At 56.7% G+C, this 16,106-nt stretch overlaps 1 protein-coding gene across 2 annotated transcripts in view; it reads right to left on the reverse strand.

Moving 5' to 3' along the window:
• The window catches only part of CLIP2 (CAP-Gly domain containing linker protein 2), a 75,627-nt gene that overhangs the window by 15,878 nt on the left and 43,643 nt on the right, over positions 1–16,106 (reverse strand). Inside the window, exons 4-10 of one of the 2 annotated variants that reach the window (XM_040260913.1) lie at positions 15,563–15,687; positions 13,877–14,090; positions 12,649–12,846; positions 11,409–11,512; positions 9,180–9,240; positions 4,012–4,116; positions 1,194–2,129 (exon numbers count right to left, since the gene is read on the reverse strand). In XM_040260913.1, the coding sequence (XP_040116847.1) occupies positions 1,194–2,129; positions 4,012–4,116; positions 9,180–9,240; positions 11,409–11,512; positions 12,649–12,846; positions 13,877–14,090; positions 15,563–15,687 (1,743 nt within the window). The remainder of the gene's footprint in view (positions 1–1,193; positions 2,130–4,011; positions 4,117–9,179; positions 9,241–11,408; positions 11,513–12,648; positions 12,847–13,876; positions 14,091–15,562; positions 15,688–16,106) is intronic. The other variant, XM_040260922.1, reaches the window with a different exon arrangement.

A 16,106-nucleotide genomic window follows, 5' to 3' on the forward strand; every position in this document is an offset into this window, starting at 1 on the left:
GAACTTCTGAACACTGGTGGCTCAAACACTGAATTCTGGATTAAATGTACAAGGGGAACCAGAAGCTCAAGAACCACTGGGGCTGATAAAAAGGCAACCATCTTGGGATTTCCCTGGTGGTCCAGCGGTTAGGACTCCAAGATTCTACTGCAGGGGCCTGGAGTTCAATCTCTGGTTGGGTAGCTAAGATCCTACAAGCCTTGAGGTGGGGGGCAGAGAGGGGGGAGGCAATTATTTTGCTGCAAATGACTTTGTCATTCCGGGTACTTCTCTGGCCCTTAGGCAGTGGGGTTCAACAGGAACTCTGCCACTGATGGGCAAGAAACTCCTGGAAAGCTACTCTGCCTTGGAATCTGGGTTTGCTCATCTATGAAATGGAGCCAATATGGACCCCAAGGGAGTCCAGATGAGATGAGGCAGCCTAGGGGCTGCACCCAGGTGTGGTGCCCAGAACCACTCACGAGGCCCTTCCTGGCTGGCAGGAACACCCGTCCATGACACCTGGGGTCCCAGCCTTCCCAGCGTGCTCAGCTGGGACCTCTAGATTTGCAGCAAAGCTGATACGGGGGGCAGCAGTCTCCCCAGGGTCACACCCCTCTGGCCTTGCAGAGTCCACTCCCGGGACCACTCCCCTACTCCACCACTCCACTTGGGAAAGTGGCTGCCAGACTGTTGCTCCGTCTCATCGGGACTGGCAAATAAAGGGCCACCCTCAGGTCCCCTAGGTTGGCACTCAGGTCAGAAATGGGACTCCCTTACCTCTGCCCAGTGGTGGGCAGGGTTTGCCTTCCACATCTCTGCCAGCCCAGTGCTGGAGCTCCCGGTACCAACACCCTGAGGAGGCCTGGGAGCCTGCATGGTGGGACGTGCCTGCCAGCTGGGGAGAAGGCTGCTGCCCAGGGACGCTCCTCTCCAGGCTGGCCTGTGGGGACCCAGCCAGGTCTGCTCAGACTGCTTGGGGGCCCCACGGTCACTCAGGCCTGCTGCCCTTCTGAGAGAGGGGCCAGGGGCTCCTCCTCTGAGCCAGGTGCCCTGCGATCTCAGACAGGTATGCTCCAGGTGGGATGGGCAATGGGGACGCTTCCCTGGGCTGCAAATAAAAGGTCAGTAGATGCCTGAACCCTCCCCCAGCCAGGCACTTGAGCCCGGGGCTGCTTGCCGCCCCATGGGCAGGAGGGGCGGCAGCCACCTACGTGGGTGTGCTGGGCCGAACACAGGGACTCGACGGCCTGGAGTCTGTTTTCGGTGACCAGAAGCTTCTCCCGCAGCCTCTCAGCCTCCTGCTTGCTCTGGGCTTCGGAGCGCTGCAGCAGCTCATAGTCCAGCATCTTCTTCTCGGCCAGGGAGATCTGCTCCTTGAGGAACTCGATGGCCTGCGCCTGGCCCTGGTACTCCACGTCCAGCTTCTCCAGCTCGCGCACGCGCAACTCAGCGTCGCGGCATTGGTCCTGGGCCTCCTGCAGCTCCAGCCGGTGCTGGCTGGCCTGCACCTCCAGCTGGGCACACCAGTGCTGCTGCATGGCGGCCAGCTCCTCCTGGGCCTCCTGCAGTTTCTGCCGCAGGCCCTCCTTCTCCTTCACGTGCACGGCTGTCTCGATGTCGTGCTTGGCCCTCAGGTTGCCCAGCTCCAGCTGGTGCTCCATCTTGATGCCCTCCATCACGGCCTTCAGCTCCCCGATCTCCTTCTGCTGGGCGCCGGGGCCCGAGTTCAGGGTGGCCTTGAGATCCTCCAGGGACTTCTGGTGGTCCGAGGCCAGCGAGTCCAGCTTGGACTTCCAGTTGTCCATGAGGCCCATGTTCTCGCTGGTGGCCTGCTGGACCTTGGCCTTCAGGTCCACCACCTCCTGCGCGTACTTCTCGTTGGCCGCCCGCAGCTTGTCCACCTCCGCCTGGTAGGCCCTCAGCGCCTTCTCGTACTTGTCCCTCAGCAGGCCGCTCTCCCGCTGGCGCTCCTTGCTGGCCGACAGCAGCCGCTCCCGCAGCCGCAGGGTCTCGGCGGCCTCGGGGTGGTCAGCGGGCGGCGGGCCGGAGTGGAGCAGGCACTGCTGCAGCTCCTCGATCTCCTCGCGACGCAGGCTGAGTTCCTCCTCCAGCTGCAGCACCCGCGACTTCTCGGCCACCGTGGTCAGCTACCGGGAGAGAGGGAGACCGGGGTCAGCGGGCCGCCAGTTGTGGGGGCAAGGGGCGCACAGGAGGATGTGACAGGGGAAGGTCACGGGAAGGACACCCCATCCCATCTGAGCACCGCCTCCTGCCTTGGGCCCCAGTGATTCGGGGACTCAATGGTCCCCGCTGCCCTAGCCGGCTTGTGACAAATCCATGGTTAAAAGAAACCATCTGGGGACTTCCCTGGTGGGTCCAGAAGTTAAGACTCCACGCCCCAGTGCTGGAGGTGCGGGTTCAGTCCCTGATGGGGGAGCTAAGATCCGGCGTGCTGCAGCCAAAAATAAATAAATAAAGCAGCCAAGGAAGAAACTGGTTGGATGGCATCTTTGACTCACTGGACATGAGTCTCAGGGAAGCCTGGCGTCCTGCAGTCCACAGGGTCGCAAAGAGGAGGTCATGACTGAGCAACTGAACAACAACAAAGAGGGAAAAAAAAAAGGAAACCATCTATTTGAGGTTACGGTTTTCTTCAAGTTTAAGTTATTTTTAAAGGGTGGATATGACAGAGGGGATTTTGCACTATCCCGCTCTAGAAAAGTCTCAGCTAGAATGAGTGGACTCACAGAGAGGCTGTTTGGAGGGGGTGGCCAAAGAAGGGTTTGCCATTTTAATGCCTAAGGCAGAAAAAAATAAATAAAAAAGGCCCAGGCCCACTTTCTGATGGAAAACTCTGAGATCAGAGGCTCCACCTGCCCAAATCCCACTCTGACCAAGTCGGTGGTCAGGGATTCGAAAATAATATATTTGAGAGTTTTAAATCTTTTATAAGCTTAAGGAATTTGTTTCTGAAGGTGACCTCTAGTTCAGTAAACATGTTTTTGGTTTTTTAAGTTGGGTTGAACCCTTCCTAGAGGGAGATGCCTCAGGGTAGAGGGCTTCAGCCTGTCAACTGTTTCTGCAAGCAGCCGCTGCATACACACATGTATACTGCACACGCAGTCACCTGGCAACAGCCAGCGTGCGGACAGGAACTGTGTGCATCTGCGGACACCCACAGGCACACGCATACTCACTCGTGTGCAGAGGCCAACCCGCAGAAACCGGTGGTCACCCGCCCCACACCCGCACACTGTGTACAGTGGTTTGCGTCAATCACTGCCGGCTGTTTAACTCTATCACCAGGGGCCCGGCAGCTGGGCTGGCCAGCTGTTTGGAGGTGGACCTGTGTAGGAAGCTGGCCCCTGGCATGCATGGTGGGCAGGGAGGGGCCAGCAGGGTCTACAGACTGGATTCAGACCATGCCCTGGGACGCCGGGGCGACTTCACTCCCACACAGAGCTTTGCCTGACCTAGGAACCACTCAGACCCTGGGGCTGATGGAGAATCATACACCCTGGGGATCCCCCATTCCCCCAAAGTCCCACCACTCCGTCGGCCTCAGGTCCTTCAGGCTGGCCCTTCGTGCCACCCTATTGAAGACCTCGGATCCCCAGTCCCCCAACCTCTGCCTTCCCCAGCCTGGGGAGAAGGGAGGGGTGGACAGGTCGTCCATACAAGGGGCGGAATGTTCCCAAGAGCCCCCAATTGCTGAACATGACAGAGCATTGTCTGGGCAAGGCACGGGTGAGGGGGTGGGAGAGGCTCTCACAGGACCTTCCCCAGGCAATAGGACCACGAGCTGGGGCGCAAAGTCCCGGAGAACCAAGACCTCCCCCTCCTCCAACCAGCATCACACGGCGGAGGAGCACAGCAGCACGTTCCTAAACCGGAACTACCCTCCTAGAAGGGATGCAAAAGGGAAAAGCAAAAACCCAACACAACTGGGAGGAGAGCAGCCAGAGAGAGAGAGAAAATAATAAAACGGGGAGGCTGAGAGGCCGAGGTGCTGGCGGCGGCGGCGGTTACCCGGTTGTCGGCTAGTTCTCGGAGCAGCCGCTCGGCCTGCGCTTTCTCCAGTAGCAGGTTTTGCTCCAGCTCCCCGATGCGCGCGTGCTCCAGCTGCGTCTGGGTCTGTCCACCCGGGGCGGGTGGCGAGGTGGGGACAGGAGAGAGGAGCACAGGCGAGAGGAGGCCGGAGGAAGAGAGAAAAAAGAGAGAGAGAAGCAGGTCATCTTCTGTGCGCAAGACAGGAGAGCAGGTGGAAGGAAGAGAGGAGGTCTGGGGAGGTGCACGCCCCTCGCTGCCGATCTGTTTAAAGGCGGAGGACAGGCTGCAGCAACCTTGCCCAGCCCCTGGATGGGGCGACCACAGGCACCCGGGTCCCTTCTGTCACCCCTCACATGGCCCTTCCTCTCGCAGCTCCTGGGGAAGAGCCCCGGCCTACTCCCCACCTCGCATCAGGGAGCCGAGAGCCTGTTTCTCACTTTAGGCACAGAAACTGGCGCCCAAGAACCTCCAGTATGGATGGATGAGTAAATGACCCCAGGACTCCCAGTCCCCAGGCCTGTCCTGAAGGTTGAACCAACTGAAAGGAAGGATTTCAAATACACCCACACCATCATGACTTTCCCCGGCCAGGCTCCTAAGTGGAGGCCGGGCTGTGTCTCCCATCACCCTGCCCCGAACCCAGCCCCAGTCCCCGGGACGCCTGGTCTCCCGAAAGCACAAGGGTGCTTTTGTCCCAGCTTCACAACACCCGCTTCACACGCTAACAAAGCCCGACATTCTCAGGACATCCAGGCTGGCATTTCGATTTTACCCCGACAGATCTGCGGGGGCAGCAGGAGGCTCAAGGCTCTGGGCATCCAGAAGGGTCTGGAGCCCTCGTTCTCGGCAGGGAGAAGCCAGAGGGTTGGCTGCATCCTTCGGCTCAGCCCTTCATCACCGAGGAGAGACGAGGCGATGAGGAGACAGCAGACCCGAGCGGCAGTCCTGGGGAGGCAGGCTGAGCACCACAGCACTGCTGTGTAAACCCAAGAATACACAGCCAACACGAGCAAGGGGGACGGTGGCAGAGCAGACTGAGAGAATCGCCTCAGCAACTCTCATGCATTTCATCAAGAGCTATAGAGACCTTATGGCCTTCGGCTCCCAATCTTATTCCTGTGAATTTTCCTAAAGGAACAAAGGTGTCTCTCTCTCCCTGAAGAGGGCAGCAAGGCGCAGGGCTAAAAGACAGCCATGCCTGGTCTCTTTCAGAAAGTTAAGGGCTAAAGATGGTGACTCAACCCCAGCCTCGCAGAGGCCATGTTCTCTCCTGCTTCTCTCCCCCAACGGTGGGCACGGCAACTCTGCCTGGGACCCACGCTAAATTGAAAAAAAAAAAAAAAAAAAGTGAAAGTGTTGCTAAGTCGTGTCCGACTCTGCGACCCCAGGCACTAGACAGAGCCTGATCCCAAGGGCAAGATAAAGCTTCACAGTTTCAAGGTCAACTTCATTTGGTACCCCAACCACTGCAAAAGCCCCCTTCCTGTCACTTTCAGAACTCTCAGCCTCCTGTTCCCTGGGTTGGGGTCTACCTGTGGGCACAGGGGAACTCATGGGAGGTGCTTGTTTAATTAAGTTTAGTCCTAGGAGTCTGGGGTGGGAGAGCGCCTCTGAAGGCTAGATTTTAGTGAGATGGACAATCTGGCTTTTATTCTGCTCCAAGGACACTGCCCTGGGTGTGAGGAGCAGCAGCCACCACGGTTATCCGCAGGGCAGTGTAAGAGTGGATTTAATTTTTGTCTCACACCCCAACTTTAGAACCTACCCCATCCCGCGGTGTCTCAGCTGTCTCTCCAACTCACAGGAGAGAGGCCATGCCAGCAGGAAACAACCTCAGACTCAGAATCACCCAGCAACCTGGGACAGTTCTACCTAGAACTCAGATGTCTGGATTTCAGAACCGGGGCCCTTCCCCAAACCAAGCCTGACTCCACAGAGGGGAGACACGGACTTCTGGCAACAACACGGAGCAGTGATGGCGGCTCTAGCAGCGCGGACTCCCTGTGTCCCTGCCCCCATCCAAATCCTGGAAGCTGGGTGAAGCCTGGCCCAAGCCCTTGACCTACCGTTTTTTCTCTTCTCCTTGCATGTACAGCGTCTATCCTACTCCAAAGCACAAAGTCTCTGCCTTGGGACGCCCTCCAGGTAACAGAGGGCTGGTGTTATCAATCAATGGCGGGGAGCCGGCAGGGAGTTACCCCAACGGCACAAGGGGCTCCTGAAGGTCGTCACCCCTTTTCATCTCCCTCCAGGCCTCAAGCTGCACAGCCAGTTCCCAACAAACAGCTGATTCTGAGTTCCCGTTTCCAAGCCAATGAAAAATAACAGGGAGATGCTATTTAATCAACAGAACAATAACACAAGCCCCCTGGATGATAAGTCCCCAAATTTCCTGTCTACTTCAGAACCTCAGAAGGTGACCTTGTCTTTGCACATATAAACAGTTATGATGAAGTCATCCTGGGTTAAGGTGGGCCTGATGACTTCCTTTTAAGGTCACGTGAAGAGACACAGGGACACACAAGGAGGAGGGTCACGTGACCACGGAGGCAGGGATGCTGCGACAAGCCGAGGAACACCGGTGGCTGCCAGCAATCCTACCAGAGTTGAGAGAGAGGCGTGGAATTGACCCTGCCCACACCCCGACTTCAGACTTCTGACCTCCAGCACCGTGAGAGCATCGATGTGTGTTGTCTGGAGCCGCTGCTGAATTGTGAGTTTTTCCTTCTGCAGCCCCAGAAGGTGTTAGAAATGCCTGTCACTTGCTCCTCCTGGTGGAGATGTCCTGTGGGTGTGCTGGTGCAGAGTTTGGGGGAGGACCAAGGAAATCGTGGGCTTATAAAGGGCATTTAATGCCACAGACTGGACGCTCTCAGCGAAGAGTGAAGCCCGAGACTGAGCCCCTGGACAGGCCAACAGTCAAGGTCAGAAAGGCAGTGAGAGGTAGTCATGGGACATCTCGCACAATTGGAGGAGGGAGAACAAGCAGAGAAATGGGGCCACATATAGGAGGAGCTCAAGGAGGTGTTCTGGGGTCTTATTTTTGACTTTCATATGGGGGGGATGAGAGGGACTTGGCTCCATGTGCCTTCCGGTTGCCATGAATATGGTCTCAACAAACAGCAGCAATGGGACTCCACTGCCCTTGGACTGAACTAGCTGTCCGTCACCGTTTGCCCCACCCGCCTCCTTTCTCAGCCAGGGCTGATTGGATCTGGGGTGGGCACCCGATCCAAAGCAAGACAGCCCATTGGCTAGCCTCGGACCAATCAGATTCTCTCAAGAGGACAGCTGGGAGGCAGTAAGTGCTGGAGCCTAGGCGGGGCCGGGATGTCAGGTGGATGTCAGGGCAGAAGGGAGATGTGTCAAGAGATCTGCAGACACAGTGAGAGACAGACGGACTGACCAGGAGTCATGAGAAGAGGGAGGCGAGTGAGGGGGGAAGAGACTCTGTTTCTGATGCTGCTCCTCCTTCCAGTTCTTTGAACTGTCTGCCCTCAGTGCTGTGAGATTTCCCTGCAGCCTTTTAGTAACCCGCCCACTCACCCCCCACCCCGTGATGACTGAAGTTAGCAGTTACCAGATGTCTTTGCAATCACAGGTGCTTTTCCCCGGAGCGACCTCCACCCTCAATCCCTTCGGGAGGGCAGCCACCCCACAGAAGAGCTTGCCAAATGTCAACCACATAACTGGCCCCTTGGCTAAGCGACAAACTTAGATTGGAACACCGGATGCCAGGCTGGGGTTCCTACACCAAGTTGTGCCCCAGTAGCCATTCTTTAAGCTCAGGCAGCAAAACCGGTCCCAACAGGGGCAGCCATCAGGGACTCTAGATCACACACATCCCTCCCCAGCCAGGGTCATTCAGGGATAGGACAGCCATTTGTACAATTTTGCTGAATGCTGGAAGTCAGAGGGGTTTTAACACAGCTCTTTCACAAAATCAGAAACCGTAGTTTCCCATCGGAGCTCAGAAATGATCCAGTGCAGTGATTCCCAAAGTGTGGTTCCCAGGTCAGCATCATCTCGCAACTCATTAGAAATGCAAACCCTTGGATCCCACCCAGACCTGCAGTATGGCCACTTGGGTCCAGAGTTCTGGGTCTGAACACACCTACTGGGTGACGAATTCTTAAGCTGGGAAATCACTGACCTGGTTCAACCTCCTCATTTAACAGAGGAGCAAATGGAGGTCCAGGGAGAGGAAATGGCTGCCCAAGACCAGTCAGGGTCAGGACTGGAATGTGGAGAGGGACTGAGCTGACTGCCCTCTGCCTCATCTGAGGGCTCCGGGAGTCCACATTTTCTGTCACCTCCCAGGGAGCAGGGAGGGTCATGGCAGAAAGGCATTCCTACCCACCCAACTGTGAGCAGGCCTAGTGGGCCCTGCAGACTCCAGGCGGTTTGGTGAGGAGGGCTGGTGTCTTGTCTTCGGTGGCAGGGGTCCTTAGGTGCTTTATTAATTGAGTGAATGTCCTCCATCCCTCAGCTCAGAAAGGGTGGGTGGGATTGAAGAGGGAGAGTGAAATTCCACTGGTGCCCAGACCCCTTGGCCAGGTGATGTGACTTGAAGAGGTGCTATCACTGGCCATCCTTATGGGCTGCACTCGGGAGTCAGGAGTCCTGGGTCCTGGTCCCAGTGGCTGCTGAGGTGCGCCATGACTGAGTGAGTCCCTTCTGCCTTTCTGAGCCTGTTTTCCCATCTATAAATTCTGTGACTCTAGCACAAACTATTCCCAGCCAAAGTTTTAGCTGGAATTCAAGATGAACGGAGGGCCCAGGAAACACCTTTAGGGAAACTGCCCAAGAAAGAAGGGACAGGGAGCCCAGCCACCATGTCCTCAGGCCCAGCTCTGTGGATTCCCTGGGTCCATCCCACCCAGCTGCTGACCCAGGAAGCGTGGCCCCTCGGGGACTCCTGGAGCTGAGCCATTCGACTTCTGATGCCCAAGTCTCTCGTGACAGGCCCCTCCCCACGCTCCCAGTGTATGACCTTTGACTCTTCCTCAGTTTGTCTACCTCATGGTTCCCATGGTCCCCTCCCACAGGGCTCAGAGTTGCTGCCTGGACCTCATGACGATTTTCCCTTTGAGGGCTGAGCCTGGGGTGCAAGCCTAAGGGGAAATTTGGGGGCCTTTGACCATTACCTCCAGGTCTCCCTTGGTGATGGACTCCTCTTCCACTCGGAACTGCAGGTCCTCCACCTTCCTGCGGGGGGGAGAAGGGGCTGAGCAGGCTTCACCCAGAGGGGTCCATCCATGCTCCTGCTCAGTCGTGTCTGACTCTTTGCGACCCCCTGGACTTAGCCCACCAGGCCTCCTCTGTCCATGGGATTCTCCAGGCAAGAATATTGGGGTGGGTTGTCATTTCCTCCTCCAGGGGATCTTCCTGATTCAGGCATTGAACCCGTGTTTCCTGCATTGCAGGTGGATTCTTTACCCGCTGAGCCATCAGGGAAGCCCATAAGTGACCCCTACCCAGAGGGGTGGGCTTTGCCAAGTCAGCAATGGCAGAGAGAGCCAAGGCCACCAGAAGCTGTGAGTCCACATTCAGAGCACCCAGAAGGGACTGTCCCAGAGCCTCACGGCTGATGGGGGTGGAGCCTTCTGGAAACCCCCAGCCCTCCCAACTTCCTGGTCCAAGCTCTACACAGAGAACATGGACTTCTCTAAAATAGGAGTGCAAAGGAGACATTGCTTAAGGAAAAGATCCCCGGTGTTCTCCTTACTTGCTGCAAGTAATAAATCCTTTCTTCTCCTGCAAAATAGTTGTGTTTAATGCAGCATCTTTCCCCTCTAGGGTGGTTGTGGGAATAAATGATAGAATGGATAGCTCTGTTTTCATCATAGCAGGGAGCAGATAGGCTGCATGAAACAGCCTATGGGGAAGGAGGGAGGGTGGGCTTCTTCCCCTGCTAACCCCATCTTCACTCCCTCTGCTCAGAATCAGGGCCCAGAGTTCCAGCCCCCACCACTTGGGCTGCTCCCCGATGTGGAGGGCCCCCAGGGCCCTGCTGCAGGTGTGGGGCCCACCCTCAAGTACACTCACCCACCCACCCACCCCCAAGAGAGCACCAGGGAGAGACACAGGCATGTTACAGCTCACAAAGCGGCTGCTCCTGATGGCTCTCAGCACACAGAGGATGAAACTGAGGCCCAGAAAGGGCCAGTGACCTGCCCAAGGTCACACAGCAAGTGCCGGGCAATGCTGGCCCTTGTACCCAGGACTTCCTGAACACAACTCCCACGATGTCTCAGGGATCTGTTTTTGTTTGTTGGCATCAGGCGCGTTGCCATGGGAACCAGTTGTGTGGGCCCTGCCTTCGGTCTCAGGCAGATATAAATAAGCCCTCCTCTCCCAGAGTCAGACAGTAACAACAGCCCCTGGAGCACGTGCCTGGGCTGAAAGCCCAAGAGCAGACCTAAGGTGGGGGAGGTGGGGGGCTGGGGCTGGGGGCTGCCTACTGCACAGGAAGAGCAGAAGAAGCTGTAGAAATCTGTATGTCAGCAGCTCGGAGACAAAGAGAGGCTCCTGGACCAAAGGAAACCCTGGCCCTTGTGGGCTCTGAACCCCACCAGGTGTTCCAAGACCAAGTCAACCCAGAGACCCCACACAGAGGGAACACAAACCCCACTCACCACTATGGCAGGTCACAAACAGCCAGCGGCACCACTAACAAGACTAGTGACCTCAGATGAGTCCCTTCCCTGCTCTGAGCCTCAGTTTTCTCATCTGTGAGCTGGGGCAATACCTCAATGTGTTAATAGTAAGACAGAGAGACGGTGTAGGTAAAGCACCCAGCCCGGGGGCTGACCCCCCAGGTGCAAGGTGTTTCCAGTGGCCTTTCCCTGCTGCTTCTTAGCCTCAGTTTCCTGACACATGAAATGGAAATGAAGCTTCAGGACACAGGCTGCACGCTCCACTGGCAGGACCTGCCTGCAGCAGAGGCGGGTATTCCCTGTGCTGAACTGGGTCACGGCGTGGGCACGTGGGGTACACGTCTCCCTAGTGAGAGGTCCCCCCCGCCACTGCTCTCCCTGGGCGTTATGATGCTGCACAAGCCAGGCAGGGCAGGAACGGTGACCCCCATGTCAGGAAGGAAAGCAGTGACAGACACGGTGTCTGCCACGTGCTCAGCACTGTTGTCGGGCGCGTCCCTGGGGTTATCTTGCAAGTCCTCCCAACAGCCTGCAGAGGTGGGGATCTCACCCCACTTTGCAGATGGGAGGACTGAGGCCCGCCGGGCTCAAGTCACCAGCCCAGGCGACACAGCCGGTGCACAGCGGGGAGGCGAGGTTTGGGCCTGCTGGTCCCAAGCCATCCTCAGTGAGCGTCTGGGAGTGTCCCCCCAGGATGGGGCCCAGGGCACCACGCACCGCCTCTCCTCCTCCAGCTGGTTGGACAGGTCCACCTTCTCTTTCCGCACGCTCTCCACCAGGAGCCGGGCCCGCTGCAGCTTTTCTTCTGCTTCTGCAACATACTGGGCCCCGAGCAGAGGGCCCGGACAGGGTCGGCCTCCTCCCAGGGGATGAGGAGCCGGGGTGGGGAGGGATGGGGAGCGTCAGGGGAGACGCGAGGAGGCAGGCCTGGGATCCCAGCCACCCCTACTCCCCCTCCAGCCCAGTCAGGCAGGAACTATGGGTCTAGATGTGAGGGCAGAGGGCCAGCCTCACCCAGCGGGAACCTCAGGCTCACCTGCCCCCAGGACCTGCCCCCTCCCTCCACCCTTGAGGGCCTATAAGACCTTCTATCTTGTGAATGCCCCTGTCACAGCACATATGTGAGCTTGGCCTTAATAATTCCAGAACCTGAGGGAAGAGGGAGCCGGGCTCCAAATGGGGACAGGGGCCCAGGAGGGAGCTCCCAGGTAGAGGACAAGTGCCAGGGAAGAAGAGACATGTGATGGCGACAGAATCGAGGTGATGGGTGACGCCTTCCTTCCCTCAAACCCAGCCCAGGAATCTGCTCAGAAATGTGATCTGAAATGTGGACATCTGTGCCCCCCCCAAAAAATTTAGTATTAGAAATTATTTAGAAAAAGTGAGGAATTGGAAAACCACGTGAACACCAGCAGGGAACAGCCCACGTGGGTAAGGACACAGCCTGTGATAGATGGCATTGCAGCCGTTCAAACGGGAAAGAATTTTCCATGACCTAGAAATCATGCTCGGGCTATGTGTGTCAGTCGCTTCAGTCGGGTCCGACTCTTTGCGACTCCACGGACTATAGCCTGCCAGGCTCCTCTGGCCTTGGGATTCTCCAGGCAAGAATACTGGAGTGGGTTGCCATTCCCTTCTCCAGGGGCTCTTGCCGAGGCTGGGATCGACCCCCGGTCTCCCACATTGCAGTCGGATTCTTTACTGTCTGAACCACCAGGGAAGCCCTGCTCACACTATAGGAAGTGGGAAAAAGCAGGATATGCAAGTCCGTATCCAGGTTCTGGAGGAATGTGGACATGCCACTGGAAGGAAAATCACCAGGAGGACGGGGGAGGGTGGTACCCCGCATCTCAGTGTCTTTTGCACACCCCGAGTTCTCCTCTCTGAGCGTGAGGGATGGACAAGACTGGCCCAAGGAGGCCGCTGGGGACCCCACCGCTGCAACCCGCCCGCGCACCTGCTCGTGCTGCGCCTTGAGCAGGGCAATCTCCTTCTCCACTTCGCAGATGTGGCTCGTGGCCTTGGCCACCTCGGCCCGCTCCAGGTCCCGTTCAGCCAGCAGCTGCTCTATGTGCTGCTGCTTCTCCTTCAGCGCCTCCTGCAAGGCCGTGGTGCCTGAGATCTTGCGGGCATAGCGCGAGGAGGTCTCGGTGAGCTGCAGGGAGGCACGGAGCAGGCGGGACTCAGGGGTGTGGAGCTCCATCCAGACCACCCCCTGTTACCCCACAGGTTGGGGGGCATGGGGCCCAAGTGCCTGGACTCCTAGGGTCTGGCTCTTCCCCTCCCCAGGGCCCTAGACACTCTGACTACTTAGGTGGAGGGAATCATGATGTTTGAGATCCAGGGAACTCCCCGCTCCCAGAAAAGTTACAGCCCCTGGGGCTCCTCCGCACCTCATGGCAGGGTCCCTCACCTGGGCCACCTTGTCCGGGACTAGGAGGAAGCCCATGTAGACAGAGCTCTGCACGGCAACCTCACCTTCTCTCCTCACCCCAGGTGAGGTACCAGCCTTTCTAAACTGCTTGCCCTCCACCCGTAATACCTGCTCTGCATTTGTATGACCTTCTTCAATTCCCAGGAAAGGGTTTTAGACTAGTGACACATCAGTAATAGAAAAATAACAACAAATGTAAATGGGTCAATTTCTCTGTTACAAAAGTGTACACTTTCTTTCTGAAGATTATTTATTTGTTGGTGGTGCTGGTTGTGGCACATGGGTGCTTGGTTGCTGCAAGTGGGCTTTCTCTAGTTGTGGTGAGTGGGGGGCTACTCTCTAGTTGTGGCCTGTGGGCTCAGTGGTTGTGGCTCACAGATTTAATTGCCCTGGGACCTGTGGGCTCTTAGTTCCTGGACCAAGGATTGAACCCATGTCCCCTGCATTGGCAGGCAGATTCTTAACCACTGGTCACCAGAAAAATCCTTACACTTTCATCTTTGTTCAAAAACTCCAAACTTCTACCTTAGCACCTGAAATGTATATTTCAGTTTAAGAGCCTAAGTTACCAAGTTTCCATGTTCTTTTATAGAAACTTCTATTAAATATTTAAAGAAAAAAAAAAAAACACCTCAAAACTGACAGATGCCTGGGGCCACAGCAAGTCAGAGGACGCCTGAATCTCTACGGCCCCACCCTCCACATCCCCATATACACACCAGGGTAGCCTTCCTGAGTCCCCCATGCTCACCAGGCCACTGCGGCTGGGCCGGCCACCCACGGAGGAGGCCACGGAGCTGACAGAACTGATGGAGGAGCTGCTGGGACTGTGGGTCAGCGCTGACACACCCATGGCCATGCGCTTGGTCTTCTTGGCCTTGGCCGGGCTGGTGGACGGGAAGCCGATGCGGATCACCTTGTGGATGGGCGCGAAGAGACCAAACTTGGGTGGGCACTGGAAGTACCTGGAGGGGCAGGAGAGACCACGCTGCCATGACCGCCCCACAGCCCGGAGCCTGGCCTGCCTTCCCCACCTTTTCAGAGCCCAGCAAAGAGAGAGAGGTTCCTCCTTGGGGACCCATCACCCGTACCCTAAGACCAATAGACAGGACTCCCAGAAAAGGAACAGATGTGAGGAGGGTCGGCTATTCTGCACAGCCACTGGACATATTTCTGGGGAATGGGGGGATAACAATCGATGAACACCTGCTCTATGCCAGTCCCTTTTCATAAATGCTCATTTCAATCCCCCAACCACTCTATTGTAATCCATTTTTCACAAATGAGATGTGGGCTCAGAGAGGTTAAGCAACCTGCCATAGTCACACAGCTGGTTAAATGGCAAAGTTGAGAGTGGATCCAGTGGACTCCAAAGCCCTCAGTGTTTTGGCTCCACTCACACACCAGAGGCTCCCAGCCATATCTGCAGCCCTATTCTCACAGCTGCCCCTGGACCACCCCCAGAGCCAAGGCTCTCTGCCCATGGAGCTCCCTGCATGGAGAAGCAGAAATGGGAAGCAGGCACCTTAGGGGTGGGGTGGGGGATGCTGACCAACCTTCCTCTGAATTCTGAATGCAAGAGTTAGTTGAGAGAAACATTCGCCTTGAAAACAGGAAGGCAAGTGTTGTCATGGAAACTCTGGAGCATCTTCTCTCAAAACCTCTCTGGCAGCGGATTCCACACGGGACCAGGAACTAGTCCTGCACAGTTTCCGGCTCATCATGAAACTGCCACGCCATCCTGCCACTTCCTGCATTCAGGTCTTTGTTCAGGCTGACCCCCAGCCTAGCAGACCTTCCTTCTCAGAGCTGTCCCAGCCTCACTTGGAGCACAGAATCCAGCCCAGGGATAAAAACAGGCTCGTGGGCCACCTCCCCTTAGCCCCACACCCCTGACATTGCTCACTCGTGACATCACCCTTGCCATCCCCAATGGGCCCAGGAACAGCCTTAGACCCTCTCGATCGAGAATTCCTGACAGTCAATTCCCTTTAATTAGAGATGCTGAGAAACCTGGGACCTAGCTGTGAGCCTAATCTTGACTGTAGAGCACCAAGCACTGATTATTTCCTGCGTCACCCAGGGCATCTCCCAGAAGGCAGGGACCACTGCCTCTCCTTTTCTCATACTCCCACTGCACTCAGCCAAGGTGGCATGGGGAAAGGGACACAGGGACAGATGACTCTCCTAGCACTTGCTCGTGACTCTGAGTGATCTTGAGAAATGACCTCTCTGGCCTTGGTTATCTCATCTGTAAAATGGGAGTGACAGTCCCACCACCTGCTTCCATGAGCTGCTATGGCAGCACCTATACATGGTATCAGGCACAGCCACCGAATGCTCAACACTGGCATCTTCAGATGCCCAACCCCGTCCCCTGCACCCAACCCAGAAGAGGACGCCCCCCTTCCTCCTGCCCAGGGAAAGCCCACCATACCTGGTACCCGCCACCGCCCCATCGTTCTTCCCAAGGGGCTCGTCCAGTTCCACGCCACACCACTCGCCCTTGGCAAAGTCTGTCTCCCCCACATACCGCACCACGCCAGTCTTCGTCCCGCCAACCTGTTGGCACACAGAGAGACTTGGGTCCAGAGGATGCAGTGGGAAGAGCAGAGATGGCACTGGTACCCAGGCGCCCAGGCTCATCCCACCCCTCCCTTCCAGTATGCAAGGTTTAGGAGAGATGGAGGGAGCTCAAGGACAGCTGGGAGGGATACAGGTATAACCAGTGCTTCCCAAGGCTGTCCTGAGCAAGAGCTCTGGAGTCAGAAAGACAGACTTGTATTCAAACGCTGCCACTTACAAGCTGTGTGAGCTTGGGCCAGTTACCTAACCTCTCTGGGCTTTAGCCCTGCTTCATCTGTCAAAAGGGCTCTGGTGAGGATTAAGTACTATTTGTGCAGTGTCTGGTACATACAAGAGCTCAATAAATGTTATCCTTAAAAAATGGCTTGAACGGGGGTTGCCAGGAGCTGAGTAGA

The sequence above is a fragment of the Oryx dammah genome, unplaced genomic scaffold, assembly GCF_014754425.2.
Source record: "Oryx dammah isolate SB20612 unplaced genomic scaffold, SCBI_Odam_1.1 HiC_scaffold_2, whole genome shotgun sequence".
Lineage (NCBI taxonomy): Eukaryota > Metazoa > Chordata > Mammalia > Artiodactyla > Bovidae > Oryx > Oryx dammah.